A 13983-nucleotide genomic window follows, 5' to 3' on the forward strand; every position below is an offset into this window, starting at 1 on the left:
TATTTTGGTGAATGTTTCCATTTTTCTCTATATTTTGGACAGGTGCTCCTGTGGAAACTGTGCAACCATGCCACTTACCATGCATGTAATTTGTTTTGATTACATTAATAATAAACCATAGCATTTACCATTTGCAATTCACTGTAGGTTACCAGACGGCTATGGGAGATGGAGGAAGATTTACCATGTATGGTAGACCGTCCTGGGTTGGAGCCGCTCTGCCTCAATGTGTTCTGCCTGCAACATGTACCGCACTGACTATGGTCCTTTACGGTTGAGAGGAATACACCAGTACGTTTTGCTTCTTTGTTAAAACATATAGTTTCAATCTAAATAAAATATGTTAGACAGTCTTGTTTTACTTCAGTGCACATAATTTTACAATGGTAATAACACACCACAAATAGAGTAACACACCCTCAAATAAATTAGTTTAGCTGCTCTTTGATTTGTAAAGTTCTTCTATCAGCAGATAGTGTGCATATAATATATGAATTCAGAGGAGTCATTTCTCTAGTAATAATCAGGCATTTATTTACATCACATGAGGGACTTATAATCAGTGATAATAAAAAAACTGTAGGATTCACTGGATCCATATAAAAAATTGTGAGACACAACATAGATATATGTTTGCAAGACTAAATGCCCTGTGCAGTTGTTTCAGTCAGTGCAGGTATCTAGCCTATAGGAGCTTTGTGATCTGGTGCTTCCTTGGTTGCAGAATCCGGGTCGTCATTCCAGCCTGCCTGGTCCTGCGCATCAGTGCAGAGTTTCCTGACGCCACAGGACAGTACGTGGGTTTTAGACTGGACCATGATAGAACCGGGACACAGAGCTGGATATGACCTCCTCCTTCTCAGGCCGCTCCAACTGTGCAGTGAGGTCCTCTGGGATGGAGATGGCCAAACAGCTTCTGTGTCTGGTCCCAGGTCACAAAGACTTTTTCAAATATGAGGTCCACCACATTCCCTGTTTGATAAAACACAAAAGATTTTGTTTACATTTTTCACTTTTTTTTATAAAACAATGATTGAAAGTCTGTTTCTACCTCCTGACATTTTCTTTACTGTAACTGTAACTGTCATAACATTATACGTGCAATACTTCATACAATGTGTACAAAACATTTTTTGTTTGAAAAATAAAATAATATAACACTTATAGAATGTCGCCTCAGTCTTAACTGGTGTAGCTCTGCATTCTCCCTTCCTGGCTTTTGGAAATTGGACCTTGAACAGTGGTTCACCTTCTTTTGTTTGGGCTTGTGGTCGGTCAGCAGTTTCATTGTAGGACATGGCAGCCAGGTAGAGTCTGGAGGTACATGTTGGGGGGTTTGTAGACAGGCCAGGGACACATACTGCTGATAGAAAACCATAGAAAAGTGCATTTTGCATAATAGGTCCCCTTTAAGTTGTAGTCTGATCATGTGACGTGTGTGTCACACTACAGAACTTACTTTTCTATTTACTTTGTTGAGTAAAAGGGACTGAAAAGGATTTTGATTTTAATCATGTATATTTGATCATGTTTTGAATGTTTGTACCTCAGATTTTTTAAATGTTGTGCAGTTTGACAAGTGTTTGTCATGTTCTGACTAATAGAACAGTTTAGAACCACAAACTGTTGGTTCCTTCAACTTTCAGTCAGGAACAAAAATCAGCCTTTAAACCTGAAAGAAATAACGATGAGGCATTTATCATGAATATTGAATGAGATGGAAATTTTTATTGTGATAACAGTTTTGGCCATATCGTCCAGCTCTATGAATGAGTGAATAAGTGATTGAATGGACGAGTAAGGACAGTGTCTGTAGCTGACCGATGAACATTAAACTGAAGAGTCTGATCTCTGGTTCCTCCATCAGTCGCTGAGACTCAAAACTTTTCTTCTTCTTCTTCTGCAGATCTGACTAACCTCAGAGCCGAGCTGACCTCTGACCTCTGACCTGCTCTGCTGACCGGCTGGGAGCCGATGGTTGTGGCAGCGGTGATGATGAAGAGGAGGATGAGGAGCTGTCACACAGCTATACATGTCGGTGTGTGAAAGGAGGTCAAAGGTCATGTCACCTGATGCAGATGGACAGGGATGAGGCCTTGAAGTCCAGAATAAAAACCTCAGGTCTGTTTCTGACTGGAACGTGGAACCTGAAGGAACCTGAACTCAGAACCAGAGGATTATAATCTGACTCAGTTCTTTCAGGTGGAAGAGCCTTAAACTGTTTTTACTCTTTAACTTGATTGTAAATTTGACCTTCCTGCTCCGTCCGTCCTGTTGGGAGGTGTCATCATATTTTTATCCCCGGTCCCTTCCTCGGTGGGACGACATGGCTCTGTCTGCGTCGATACGAGAACGGGCGACAGGAAGTTGATTGCTGCAGGGAGCGGGGCTGAGAGACAGCCAACAAGAGAGGTAGAGAGAGAGAGGGATATGTCGTGGAAGAGGAACTACTTTGCGTCAGGCGGCCTCGGTGTCAGTGGAGGTGCTGTGGACAGGGGGGTGCAGGGAATCTTGACGCCTCGCACCATGACGTCCATCGCTCCCAGTAAAGGCCTGAGCAACGAGCCAGGACAGAACAGCTGCTTCCTGAACAGCGCCCTCCAGGTACACACACACACACACACACACCTGTCTCTGTGACCTCTGACCTTATGTACCTGTCACAGTGTGAACCTGCTGGTTAATAAAAGCAGTGGAGCTGAATTTTGTTCATTCATTTATCCGTCAAGTTCTTGTCAACTTGTCGGCTACATGCTAGCACGTTAGCTACATGCTAGCACGTTAGCTACATGCTAGCATGTTAGCATGTGGTGTTTCCAGACTGTCTCCATGAGTCTGTAATCAGTGTTCAGATTACTGCACCATCTCTCACACATAACAACCAGTGTGATAAACTGTGTGTGTGTGTGTGTCTGTGGTTGAGTGTGTGAGAGAGAGAGAGAGAGAGCTCCTACCAGACTGCACATTATACTCAGTTATGACTCATCAGCTCACGGGGGGGGGGGCAGAGACAGTGAAAGCAGCAATTACTGGTTCGTTTAAATAGAGGCTGACTCATTAACCTGGGGGGGCAGAAACACTCATTACATCTTTAACTGCAGCTCACAGCTGATCTTGGATCAGCAGCAACACACAGTCAGAGGTCAGAGGTCACAGACATTTTAGAGCCTGGTCAGGAAAACATCAGTGTGTCAGCTGGAAAACTCTCCACCTGTTTAAAGAGGAGGAGGACTCCACTGATCTTCTCAGTGTGGACATACCTGTGTCAAGGTGTTTCCAGGTGGGCTCACTGCAGACGTGAAACAGTGCAATAAAGATATGTTCATAATGTCATTAACAGGTAAAAATGAACTAAAGAAGGTGAAATAAACTAAATCAGAGAGAACAGAGTGGAGCAGGAAAGAAAAGGAGAGGAAGTGAATCTTACCTCAGTGTAAACTGTGACACAAACAGTTGGACTCATTTAAAGCTGCTGAGAAACATGATTTTCATTATTGATTAATATGCTGATTATTATCTGGATTTATTGATGAAAGGTTTAGTTTATGAAATATCAGAAAACAGTGACATCATAATGTTTGTGACATCATCTCTCCAGGTGAGAAATAATGTCACAAACATTAATTAATTAATTAAATATCTGGACATGTCTTTTACTCCAGTCAGACTTTACTGTAGGAACACATGAAAACACACACACGCACGCACACACACACACACACACACACACACACACACACACACACACACACTGCCCCCTCCCCCTCTCTGTCTCGAGTCATCACTGTTTTTACGCCAAACCAAAGTGATCAGGACGACTGTGAGCCGGCGGCTGAGCTGAGTGAGGAGGAGGCGGCGGAAGGGAGGAGCCATCAGGAGGCTCAGTGGCTCCAACATGTGACGAAGACAAAGAACATCCCAGTAACAAGCAGCTGAGGCCCTCAGATCAGCTGCTCAAAAACCTTCATCCTCTCACACGCCACACACACACACACACGCACACACACACACACACATCTCAACTGACTCATTAAATGAGAAAATACATTTAGACTTTATCATAAAGCTGTGACGTCGTCTCATATTAATATTATCAAAGAAGGAGGACCCGAGTCTGAGATCCAGGTCAAGATCAGATCCAGATCAGATCAGATGTTTTTACAGATTTTAGCTCATTAAATACAAACTGTTGTTTAAACATGAACACAGATCTTGTTTTTTCTGAGTGTCCATAAATGCACCATGAGATCATGTCTCTGTGATCATGTGGTGTTCACTGACTCACAAAGAAGAACTGAGCTGCAACAAGTAATAAGTCAATCAATGAAAATTAATCAGTTCTTCTGATCATTTTATTGTAATCACAGACAAACAAACAGCTGTTCAGAGGATTCTCAGATGACAGTTAACCTTCATTAGTTGGTTTTAGATCAGACCTCAAATATTATTGATTAATCAACTGAAAACAGATGAAAATATAATAAAATGTCTGCAGCTTTAGGTGAAACGTCCAAACACTGATCCACAGACTGAACCAGGATCAGGAGTTCATAAACCAGAGTCCTGCACAGACCTGGACCTGACTGAGCTGCAGTAACAAAACAACATATTGGACATGGTGGGGGGGCAGGAAGGAGGAACCAACACACCCAAAGTGCTGACACCACCGTCTGTCCCTGAGGACTCTGAGTCCAACACACCCTCTGTTGTTAGACATGATGATTATTTTCCATCTGTCTCTTGTTTTTAGCTGTCAGCAGATTTTCACAGTGAAGTCTGAACTGAACTGCAGCTTCATGATCTTCATCTCTAACAGTCGGTTTCCATCATATTAAACACTGAACAGATCCTCCAGTCTCTGTCTCCAGGGATTCAAACTACCATCCGTCCACTCACAGATCAGAGCCAGCATGTCTGACCTGCAGACCACCTCCACTGCTCTTATTAAACCTCATGAACACACTGATGAAGACATTCCTCCATGTCTGAATTCCTGTCGCTCAGCAGGAGACGAGACGCCCAGAGGAGGGATGGAAGAGAGCAGGGGGGTCAATGAAGACACCACCACAGAGACACACAACAACCACAGAGACACACAACAACCACAGAGACACACAACACCCACAGAGACACACAACCACAGAGACACACAACAACCACAGAGACACACAACAACCACAGAGACACACAACAACCACAGAGACACACAACAACCACAGAGACACACAACACCCACAGAGACACAAAACAACCACAGAGACACACAACAACCACAGAGAGACACAACAACCACAGAGACACACAACACCCACAGAGACACAAAACAACCACAGAGACACTCAACAACCACAGAGACACTCAACAACCACAGAGACACACAACAACCACAGAGACACACAACAACCACAGAGACACTCAACAACCACAGAGACACAAAACAACCACAGAGACACACAACACCCATAGAGACACACAACACCCATAGAGACACAAAACAACCACAGACACACAACAACCACAGAGACACAAAACAACCACAGAGACACACAACACCCACAGAGACACACAACACCAGCAGAGACACAAAACAACCACAGAGAGACACAACACCCACAGAGACACTCAACAACCACAGAGACACAACACCCACAGAGACACAACACCCACAGAGACACACAACACCCACAGAGACACAAAACAACCACAGAGACACACAACAACCACAGAGAGACACAAAACAACCACAGAGACACAACACCCACAGAGACACACAACACCCACAGAGACACAAAACAACCACAGAGACACACAACAACCACAGAGAGACACACAACAACCAGAGAGACACACAACAACCACATAGAGACACACAACAACCACATAGAGACACAACAACCACAGAGAGACACAACAACCACAGAGAGACACAAAACAACCACAGAGAGACACAACAACCACAGAGACACAAAACAACCACAGAGAGACACACAACAGCCACAGAGACACACAACACCCACAGAGAGACACACAACAACCAGAGAGACACACAACAACCACATAGAGACACAACAACCACAGAGACACAAAACAACCACAGAGAGACACACAACAACCAGAGAGACACACAACAACCACATAGAGACACACAACAACCAGAGAGACACACAACAACCACATAGAGACACACAACAACCAGAGAGACACACAACAACCACATAGAGACACAACAACCACAGAGACACAAAACAACCACAGAGACACACACCAACCATAGAAATATTGTTAATGTTAATTTTGATGATGTTCAGGCTCAGTCCAGTTAAAACTGTTCCCGGATAAGTTCAGTCTGCATGAAGCATCAGGAGATCACATGGAACTTGCTGAGACACACACACACACACACACACACATTCAGATTGTGACATTTGTTCTTTCTGACACAGACAACATCATGTTCTGCTTTTCCCTCTAGCACACACACACAGACACACACACACTCTTATCTCTCACTCTCAAACTTATCTCCCAGAGAAGTTGTCGTCATGCAGAAGTCCAGATGGTTCCTGAAGCAGATGGAGAGAGTGATGAACACAGTCTGACACACTCACACAGACACACACACACACACACACACACACACACACACACACACATACAGCTCCACTCATGTTTTTGACACGCTCTGTCTCGCTCTCTTAAACTCACTGCAGCTCGTCCTCAGGTCATCAGACTTGCTCTCTGATTGGCCGGCTGCGGTGTCAGGTCAGCATCCATGCTGACAGGTGATTGGGTGGCAGCTGTACTGATGTAAAGCCGTCACATTGAGTCCTCAGTGGAGACGCAGCAACACCCTGGATGTTAGTGTGACTCTAGTCATCTGGATAGTCGGCTCAGACACTGAGGAGCTGTGGATTTATTCTGATTTTATTCTGACAGTTGAATCCGGTTTGTTTTTCATTGGAGAATCTGGTTTTTCTTGCTGAGGTTTGGGATCAGGTCTGAGCAGGTAGACCAGATTTTTCTTTACTTCACACACTTGGTCTGAGTCTTGATTTTATTTCAGTGATGGAAATCAATACTTTTAGTTTTTATGGAAGGTTGTGGTTTTTATCTTGATGCTTTTGAGTTTTATCTGTCTGCGTTGGAGACAGTCATGTTGTCCGTCCATCTCATTCTCATGGACACAAACATTCACATGAACTCAAGGATGAACTGATTAGAGATTGGTGGTCAAAGGTCAAGGTTAGGGTTACCTCACAAAACACTTTTTTAGCCATTACTCAAGACTTCACACACATGGTTAATATTTTCTATGACTCTGGACAAACATGATGTGACCTGGATCTAGTCTGAGTGGAGGAGGTAATGCTGATCCCATCACCCCTCCTCCCCCTCGTTACTGATGTTCTCCCTCTGCTCCTGGCAGGTCCTGTGGCACCTCGACATCTTCCGTCGTAGTTTCCGTCAGCTGACGACACATAAGTGCATGGAGGACTCGTGCATTTTCTGCGCTCTGAAGGTGAGAGTCAGACCAACTGACGTCTGATCCTGGACCAGCGTCCTGTCTCTGACCTCTGACCTCTTTCCTCTGTGTGTCTTCCTGTTCAGAGCATCTTCGCTCAGTTTCAGTACAGCAGTGAGAAGGTTTTACCGTCTGATGCTCTCCGCAGTGCGCTTGCCAAAACCTTCCAGGACGAGCAGAGGTTCCAGCTTGGCATCATGGACGATGCCGCAGAGTGCTTCGTAAGACCACACACACACACACACACACACACACACAGGTTTCTAACCTGTGATGAGTTGTGATCAGTCCGGTCTTTGTCTCTGCAGGAAAACATCCTGATGAGGATCCACTTCCACATTTCAGATGAGACCACAGAGGACATCTGCACAGCCCGACACTGTATCCCTCACCAGAAGTTCGCCATGACACTGTTTGAACAGGTGAGTTGGTGGCGTGGTCTGAGCCGGTCCAGTGTTGTACCTGTGGAGGTGGTTTCTGAGTCCCAGTGACTCCTGTCGCCATGGAAACGATTCATTCAGGTTACGGGATAGAAACAAGAGTAAGGTGACCATATGAGACTGAAGCAGGTTTCACCTGGCGTCTTCATACAGGTCATTAACAGATCTCCAATAAGGGAAGGGGACAGAGTCCAGAGTCCTAATCCTGATCTTTCAGTCTGTGGGAACTCTGTTGCCCTGAGTTTGGTGTCTCAGGCAGAGTGTCCTGCCTCCTGTGTGATTTTGTGTGTGATTTTGTGTGTATGTGTCAGTGTGTGTGCAGCAGCTGTGGAGCGTCCTCAGACCCTCTGCCCTTCATTCAGATGGTCCACTACATCTCCACCACCTCCCTGTGGTAAGTCTGTGTGTGTCTGACAGAGGTAAGTTAAGGTCACCCCCCCTACCCCCCGTTGCTAAGTTACACTCCAGGGTCACCAAGGCAACCATCTCTTCACTCTCTTTATCATGGCTCTGTCTGAGTGAAGAAGCTTGTGAAAGATTTAAGATTAAATATTTTTTATATGTTTGATAGAAACCATTTGAATGAAAATATAATTCTGTTTAAAGTGAAAAGAATCTGTTTCTTCTGCCTGTAACTAATGTATTAATTATCATATAGTTTATAATTATAACTGTAAATATAACTGTCAATGAGGTCACATGTCTTCCTCTTCCTCAGTAATCAGGCAGTGAAGATGTTGGAGTCAAGGGAGAAGGCAACTCCCGGCATGTTTGGAGAGCTGCTGAGAAACGCCAGCATGGGAGACCTCCGCAACTGCCCTGTACGACACCCGGATAATAAGGAGTTAATGTCATGTGTTTGGTTCATTTCATATCATGTATTCATTTACTCCTCTTCCTCCTCTTCCTCAGAGTCAGTGCGGTCAGCAGCTCAGGATGGCTCGTGTCCTCCTCAACAGTCCAGAGATCATCACCATCGGTCTGGTCTGGGACTCTGATCACTCCGACCTGGCTGAGGACGTCATTCACACCCTGGGAACCTGCCTGCGCCTGGGAGATGTAAGAAGTAGAAGTAGAAGGAGTAATAGTTGTAGTAGTCATAGAGACAGTAGTAGTAGCAGTAGTAGAAGACAGTAGTAGAGACAGTAGTAGTAGTAGAGACAGTAGCAGTAGTAGAGACAGTAGCAGTAGTAGAGACAGTGGTAGTAGAAGAGACAGTAGTAGTAGCAGTAGTAGAGACAATAGTAGTAGTAGTAGCAGTAGTAGAGACAGTAGTAGAGACAGTAGCAGTAGCAGAGACAGTAGTAGTAGAAGAGACAGTAGTAGAGACAGTAGTAGTAGAAGAGACAGTAGTAGTAGCAGTAGAGAGACAGTAGTAGAGACAGTAGTAGTAGTAGAAGAGACAGTAGTAGTAGCAGTAGAAGAGACAGTAGTAGAGACAGTAGTAGTAGAAGAGACAGTAGTAGTAGCAGTAGTAGACAGTAGTAGAGACAGTAGTAGTAGCAGTAGTAGAGACAGTAGTAGAGACAGTAGTAGAGACAGTAGTAGAGACAGTAGCAGTAGTAGAGACAGTAGTAGTAGAAGAGACAGTAGCAGTAGTAGAGACAGTAGTAGAGACAGTAGCAGTAGTAGAGACAGTGGTAGTAGAAGAGACAGTAGTAGTAGCAGTAGTAGTAGGAGTAGTAGAAGAGACAGTAGTAGTAGCAGTAGGAGTAGTAGAGACAGTAGTAGTAGAAGAGACAGTAATAGAGACAGTAGTAGAGACAGTAGTAGTAGAAGAGACAGTAGCAGTAGTAGAGACAGTAGTAGAGACAGTAGCAGTAGAAGAGACAGTAGTAGTAGCAGTAGTAGTAGTAGGAGTAGTAGAGACAGTAGTAGTAGAAGAGACAGTAGTAGAGACAGTAGTAGAGACAGTAGTAGTAGAAGAGACAGTAGTAGTAGTAGCAGTAGTAGAGACAGTGGTAGTAGAAGAGACAGTAGTAGTAGCAGTAGTAGTAGTAGCAGTAGTAGAGACAGTAGTAGTAGAAGAGACAGTAGTAGTAGCAGTAGTAGTAGTAGGAGTAGATATTCAGTATGAGCATGAAGATAAACATCAATGTCCTCAGCATATTGGAGGATAACGGTTTTCTTCAGCTTCGTCTTTCTCTCTGCAGTTGTTTTACAAGGTGACGGAGGAGAAGGCCCGTCAGTCGGAGCTCTACCTGGTTGGCATGGTGTGTTACTATGGGAAACATTACTCCACCTTCTTCTTCCAGACAAAGATCCGACGATGGATGTACTTTGATGACGCTCACGTCAAGGAGGTATATCTGGGGCATGGTGTCAAAGAGACATGTAGGGAGTAGATAAAACCAAGATACAGGCTGATCTCTGTATAGGGTTTGGTTGGTAAGGAAACCAGAAACCTCTGGGGGGTCCTGTAGTCTGGGGGGGGTTTTAGCATCAAGCTTGAATAAGTTCCTGTTCAAGTCCCCAACCAGGGACCTTTCCTGCACGTCATGTAAAATAATCACTGTCTGTAAGTAACACTGCTTCACATTTTACTATCAAGTTGTTACATCATAGAAACAAATGTCCGTCTCTCAGGAACAGATGTCACTTCTAAAATATACAACAGTGTTGTTACTGTTGGTTCAACAATGAGATAAAAAGACCAACGACAGAAACTCACAACTGTGGATCAGTGAAACAATTAGACAATAAGTAAATCAGTGTCTGTGAATTCACTGTCTGCCATTGAATGAGGGAACACAACGGTGACCCACTGATGAAATATAACGTTTTTGTGTTTGACAGTTTATGAACTGTCAGTTAGTTATGTGTGGCTCAGAAACAAGCCTGCAGTTACCATGTGTGACCAGAGGTGTCGCCAAAGGTAAAGAAACAGATCTGCTGCTTCCAGCGTTTGTCACGGGGTGAAACAGATTGATTATGTATAATTTAAACTCAACAAATTCCCCACCTGAAGCTTCAAATAAAAAACACCAGATTAAAACCTGGAACAGATTATTCACATTTAAAAATATGAGTCCGGTATCAATATATTTTTTAATCAACTGATCACTTCAGCTCTGATACTGTGACAAACTGTCAATCAATCAATATCAACTGAAAGATATTATCTGTTTCTGTCTCAGTCACAGTGAGTGTGAACTGTAAAGTCTTATATAAATAAACTTTATTATTATTATTATTATCACAGTGGGCGGAGCCAGATGCGCTGTTAGCAGGTCAGAAAATGTGAACTATTCCTTTAAGGTTAGAGTTATATCTGTGTGTGTGTGTGAGTGTGTGACCTCATGTTGTAGTTAGTGATCTCTCTCTTCCTTCCCATCCTCACACCTCTCTCATGTCCTCCTTCCTGTTTCCTGTCTCCTTGCTCTGCACCCTACCTCCTCTTTCCTGCCTCCTTCTCCTCCTCTCCTTAATTTTCTTCCTCTTCACTCTTTGCTCATTTTCTAATAACTTCAGTGGAGTGAGGTCTCTCTCTCTCTCTCTCTCTCTCTCTCTCTCTCTCTCTCTCCCCCCCCTCTCCCCCTCTCTGCTGGTTGTGAAAACAAGGATATCCCTCTATTGTTTGTCAGTCCAGCTGGACAGAGCTGAGGGTGTGGTCAGAGCGCGCGCACACATACACACACACACACACACACACACACACACACACACACACACTGCCCACTGCCACAGCCGACACTTTTGCTCACACTGCAGACTTTCATTCTATCTCTTTCTTTCTCTTGCATAAACACACACATTTTTCACACACACAAACATTTTTTCTCACACACACACACACACACACACACACACACAGACACACAGACACACACTCTCTCAGCGGCACATGGTTGACGGACAGGTCGGCATTTTCATTTTGGGGACATCCTGTTGGAGCTGGACTTTTGGAAAATGGAGGAAGGGTTGAAATAACAAGCAAAGGATTTCTGTCGCACAAAAAGACGAAGACACGGACGACAAGAGGACAACGCACAGCAGACGCACAGCAGACGCACAACAGACACACAACAGACACACAACAGGGTGGTGGAGAATAACGTTTCACTTCCTGACTGTTTTACCTGCTGAGCGGTGTTTTCCAGGTGAACAGGACGTCCTCCACTTGTCGACGGTTTGATGTGTTTAAGAAAGAGAATGTCTGCTGTTGAGATCATGTGACTTCATTACATCATCAGACCTGAGACTGAGGCCTGAGATCTGAGACTGAGACCTAAGACCTGGTCCTGAGACCTGGACCTGAGACCTGGTCCTGAGACTGAGACTGAGTCTGAGTCTCTGTGTGTCCCTCTGCTGCAGATCGGTCCTAAGTGGAAGGACGTGGTCTTTCGCTGCATCAAAGGTCACTACCAGCCTCTACTGCTGCTGTACGCCGACCCTCGGGGGACACCAGTGTCCACCCAGGACCCACCCCCCCGTCTGGACCTGCACCCCCCCAACAAGACCTGTTACGATAGCGAGGACTCGGGTAACTACACAGAAGTATTAGTACGGCAAACAAGAACTATTAGTACTACAAACATGAAGTATTGACAGAGGTATTAGTTCAAGTACTAGTTGTACTTGTAGCAGTAGTCAAAGCAGTAGTTGTACTTTTAGTAGTATTTGTTGCAGTACTTTTAGCAGTAGTGATAGCACTTGTTGCAGTGATTTTAGTACTTGTAGCAGTAGTTGTCTTATTTGTAGCAGTACTTGTAGTACTTGTAATCATAGTTGTAGTTCTCGTAGCAGTACTTGTAGCAGTAGTTGTAGTACTTGTAGCAGTACTTGTACTTGTAGCAGTAGTTGTAGTACTTCTAGTAGTAGTGAAAGGACGTGTATTTCTGTATGTATGAGCACATGTACATCATCCAGTAACCCCACCTCCTGATCCACTAACCCCACCCCTCCATCCCCCCGTCAGGCCGCGAGCCGTCGATCTCCAGCGACACTCGCACCGACTCGTCGACAGACAGCTACTCGGGCCGACAGCCCGGTCCCTCCCACCATGAGTCTCTGGTCAGTCACTGCTCGTCCGACTCCCAGGGAACCGTCATCTGCTCCGAACACCCTGACGTCGCCCTGCACGCCTCGCTCTGCAGCCTGGACACCATAGGTGAGGGGGGGCGGAGTTGTCTGTGTGAGACTGAGGGAGGGGTGGTCAGTGCTTTTATTATTGATTCATTAATCAGGTGATTGAGGTGTTACATAAATAGACACAGACTCTTGTGAGTGGAACAGTCTTTTTTGGTGTGAACCATCAACTGATGTCCTGTATGTTTTTGACCCAATCACAGAAGAGTTTGAGTCAGTCACCTCATAAAACACACCTGTCACTCTTCGTTTAAATGTGAAGTTCATATCTACAGACGTGAAGAGATTTGACCTGTGTGACCTCATATGACCCTGTGTGACCCTGTATGACCTCATATGACCAGTGTGAAGTCATATGACCTGTGTGAAGTCATATGACCTCATATGACCAGTGTGACCTCATATAACCTGTGTGACCCTGTATGACCTCATATGACCTGTGTGACCTCATATGACCCTGCTGTGCAGCCAATCACACCACCACGCCGCATCTTTCTCCTCTGTCATTGTGTTGCATCACCTGGTGACCATGCTTTAAACATCCGTTGCCATGCTTCTTGTTGCTAAGGCCACGTGACGGACAGTGAGCAGCACCAGTCTCTGAGGAAGGGAGGCGGGGCTGGGGATAGGAGGCGGAGCTCTGTCCGCACCCAGCGATCTAAACCAGACAACGAAGCCTCATCGGCCGGGTACCACAGCGAGGGTAGGAGGGGCTGGGAGGGTACAGGACAGAGAGCTAGTGTGACTAACAGTGCATTTCTGATGCTGATTGAGATTCTTAAGAGTTTTTATAAACTTCATTTCTGACATCTATATATTTATGTATCTACACATTAATATATTTATACATTTATATATTAGTATATTAAAATAACTAGACATTTATATATTTATATAGTACTATATTTATGTATATATATATATATATATATA

At 44.6% G+C, this 13983-nt stretch overlaps 1 protein-coding gene across 3 annotated transcripts in view; it reads left to right on the top strand.

Annotated features, from left to right (window-relative positions):
- Positions 1-13983, top strand: part of usp54a (ubiquitin specific peptidase 54a) — a 34511-nt gene that overhangs the window by 8760 nt on the left and 11768 nt on the right. For 2 of the 3 annotated variants that reach the window (XM_023408572.2, XM_023408575.2), the window contains exons 2-12: positions 1907-2604; positions 7427-7519; positions 7609-7743; positions 7831-7944; positions 8274-8356; positions 8681-8783; positions 8875-9021; positions 10116-10265; positions 12277-12445; positions 12881-13072; positions 13619-13753. In XM_023408572.2, the coding sequence (XP_023264340.1) occupies positions 2431-2604; positions 7427-7519; positions 7609-7743; positions 7831-7944; positions 8274-8356; positions 8681-8783; positions 8875-9021; positions 10116-10265; positions 12277-12445; positions 12881-13072; positions 13619-13753 (1495 nt within the window). In that variant the 5' untranslated portion in view covers positions 1907-2430. The remainder of the gene's footprint in view (positions 1-1906; positions 2605-7426; positions 7520-7608; positions 7744-7830; positions 7945-8273; positions 8357-8680; positions 8784-8874; positions 9022-10115; positions 10266-12276; positions 12446-12880; positions 13073-13618; positions 13754-13983) is intronic. The other variant, XM_023408574.2, reaches the window with a different exon arrangement.

The sequence above is a fragment of the Seriola lalandi genome, unplaced genomic scaffold (genome assembly GCF_002814215.2).
Source record: "Seriola lalandi dorsalis isolate HSWRI2012SDOR001 ecotype SW California unplaced genomic scaffold, Sedor1 jcf7180002054368, whole genome shotgun sequence".
NCBI classification, from domain to species: domain Eukaryota; kingdom Metazoa; phylum Chordata; class Actinopteri; order Carangiformes; family Carangidae; genus Seriola; species Seriola lalandi.